Genomic DNA, 3,067 nt, shown 5'->3' on the forward strand with positions numbered 1-3,067 from the left:
CAAACCACCTTCCTATCCATCTAATTTTTGAGTAACAGTCTTTTTATTAAAGGTGTCTTTGGAGGATAATTTTATTATCTTCCATCCCAAGTACATTGAAAGAATAGTTAACATTTATTAAGCTGTTACTATTTTCCAGGCACTGTCCTAAGCTCTTCATATATTTTAAATTTTTTAGTCACCAGTATTGACTGTCCAAGTTGGGTGCCATGATTATGTACATTTTACAATGGGAAAAATGTTCATAAAGAGGTTAACTAACTTGGGGCACCTGGGTGGCTCAGTCATATAAGCTCACAACTCTTTACTTTGTCTCAGGTCATGATCTCGTGGTTAATGAGTTTGAGCCTTGCACCGGACTCTGTGCTGATAGCAGAGTCTGCTTAGGATTCTGTCTCCCTCTCTTTCTTACCGCCTCCCACTTGCTATCTCTCTCTCAAACTTAAACAAACAAGCTAAGTAACTTTCTCAAAGTTCCACAAATTTAGAAGTGACAATATGGGTAATATGGGAATAATCTTCTTCCAAACCTTGTGATCTTAACCATTATGCTAGAAGACCTGTCATATATAGTAAGATGACTCAAGGTCAGGCCAGATGGATTGGGAGTTGATCACTTAAAAAGAGTCAGCCCATAGTTGATTGTCTCTTCATTGCTATATATTAGGTTGAACTGTGTGAAATTGCTTTTTTGTAGTTTAAAAGTGATCAAATATCAGCAATTTTATATAGTTTAATTTGATGGTTCCCATTGTCTAACAGATTCTAACCTAAAGTTTCTGTGTTTTGATAAGTACAATCACATTTTTCTCTTGAACAAAAATAGACCTTTTTTGGTCAGCTTCCTCTGGAAAAGAGCTCTCCAGATGTTTAAAGACTGTGGCAAAATCGTACGTCATTCTTTTCTTTCTTCCCAGAGTAGCTTCCAGCTTCTTAAAATCTGACAAGAACCGGATAGGGAGCAGCTACAAGAAGACCATCTACAGGGAATACAGAGATGGCTCTTACATGGATGAAATAGCTCAGCCTACTTGGCTGGGCTTCTTGGGTCCAGTGTTGCAGGCTGAGGTGGGAGATGTCATCCTTATCCACCTGAAGAATTTTGCCACTCGTCCTTACACCATCCACCCCCATGGTGTTTTCTATGAGAAAGACTCAGAAGGTAAATAAGACCACCCTTTCTTTCTCCTATCCACAACAAATACTGCATTGCTTTTACTGCCATTTGAGAGAGAAGAGCTGGGAATGAAAATAATCTTTAATCTCCTTATTGATCTGAGATGGCAGGGTAGGTACATGGGATTCAATCTGCTTTTTATCATAAAGAATTACTTGAATAACATTTTTTCAAAATTTTATTTAAATTCTAGTTAGTTAACATATGATATAATATTGATTTCAGGAGTAGAATCTAGTGATTCATCACTTACACATAATACCCAGTGCTCATCAAAACAAGTGCCCTCCATTATACACATAAAATATTTAAGGGGTACCTGGGTGCCTCAGTCAGTTAAGCCTTTGACTTCGACTCAGGTCATGATCTCACAGTCTGTGAGTTCTAGCCCCATGTTGGACTCTGTGATGACAGTTCAGAGTCTAGAGCCTGCTTCAGATTCTGTGTCTCCCTCTCTCTGTGCCNTGCATCCTCATACCACATTTAATATAGTTTACATATGTGTAATTTACATATATGTTGAGTTGAGTTTTACTTGACTAGTTAACATATTTTGTAAACATATAACATTTATAATTTTAATTTCATTATTTTACTTTAACATTTGGAACAAAAACATTCTTCTGAATCTTAAATAATTCCATAAGCCCTTGAAAAGCTCAGTGACTATCAGGTACTGTGACCATGGGTTTATTTATTTATTTTTTAAATTTAAATTTATTTATTTAAATTCAAGTTAGTTAACATAGAGTGTAATATTGGTTTCAGAAGTAGAACCCAGTAATTCATCACTTACATATAACACCCAGTGCTCATCCCAGCTCAGTGTTGCAGTCTTCTGAAAGGTCTGGTTTTCTTCTTAAGAGGAAGTTCAGTTTACTAATCTGTATCCCCCATCCAATGGCCTATGATAATGACAAAACAGTGAGCGTGGGGAGTAGAAGGGAATCATGTTTTAGCTGAGTCACTAACTCCCTGTATCACTTTGGGCAAGTTATTTTCCCAGAGTTTACTCCTCCATAAAATGGGTAACTGGACCAACTGATCATTAAGTTGGCTTCATTTAAAGAAAGTAATTCTAATATAGTTAAAATTCAGTGTTATATTAGTTTCAGATGTACAATACAGTGATTCAACACTTCATACATCACCATGTACTCATCACAAATGCCCTCCTTAATCCCTATCACTTATTTAAGCCATCCACCCACCCACCTCCCCTCTGATAACCATCAATTTGTTCTTTATAGTTATGAGTCTGTTTCTTGGTTTGTTCTCCTCCCTATTTTTTTCTTTTGCTTGTCTTGTTTCTTAAATTCCACATATGAGTGAAATCATATGGTATTTATTTGTCTTTCTCTGACTGACTGATTTTGCTTTGCATAATACTCTACAGCTTTACCCATGTCATTGCAAATGGCAAGATTTCATTCTTTTTTTATGGTTGAATACGCCATTGCATCTATCTATCTATCTATCTATCAATCATCTATTTACCATATCTTCTTTATCCATGCATTAATGGATGGACACTAGGGCTGCTTTCATGTCTTGACTATTGTAAATAATGCTACTATAAATATAGGGGTGCATGTATCCCTTTGAATTAGTGTTTTTGATCTACTCTAGAGGAAAGGGGTTGGTCTGCATGGTGCTGGATCCTTTAAGGCTTCGAGTTTTGAATCCCAGCCATGCGCCAAAGAAAAAAACACAGGAGAGCTGTGGCACAGCGTGAGCTGACTGACCTTGCTATTCTGTGACCTTGCCTGAACAGTGAGGGATGTGAGATCCTCTGTCTGGGGACAAGTGATTGGGCTGGTGCCAACCCCCCCCCCAACACCAACACGATGGGACTTCAGAGAAGCACAGCAGCCCCCAATGGAGGCGGGA

The 3,067-nt window shown here is 37.8% G+C and overlaps 1 protein-coding gene across 1 annotated transcript in view; it reads left to right on the top strand.

Moving 5' to 3' along the window:
* The window catches only part of HEPH (hephaestin), a gene marked incomplete at its 3' end in the record, with an annotated part of 48,311 nt that overhangs the window by 1,298 nt on the left and 43,946 nt on the right, over positions 1–3,067 (top strand). The window contains exon 2 of the mRNA XM_077780702.1: positions 918–1,162. Coding sequence (XP_077636828.1) covers positions 918–1,162 — 245 coding nt within the window. The remainder of the gene's footprint in view (positions 1–917; positions 1,163–3,067) is intronic.

The sequence above is a fragment of the Crocuta crocuta genome, unplaced genomic scaffold (assembly GCF_008692635.1).
Source record: "Crocuta crocuta isolate KB4526 unplaced genomic scaffold, BGI_CrCroc_1.0 scaffold1391, whole genome shotgun sequence".
NCBI classification, from domain to species: domain Eukaryota; kingdom Metazoa; phylum Chordata; class Mammalia; order Carnivora; family Hyaenidae; genus Crocuta; species Crocuta crocuta.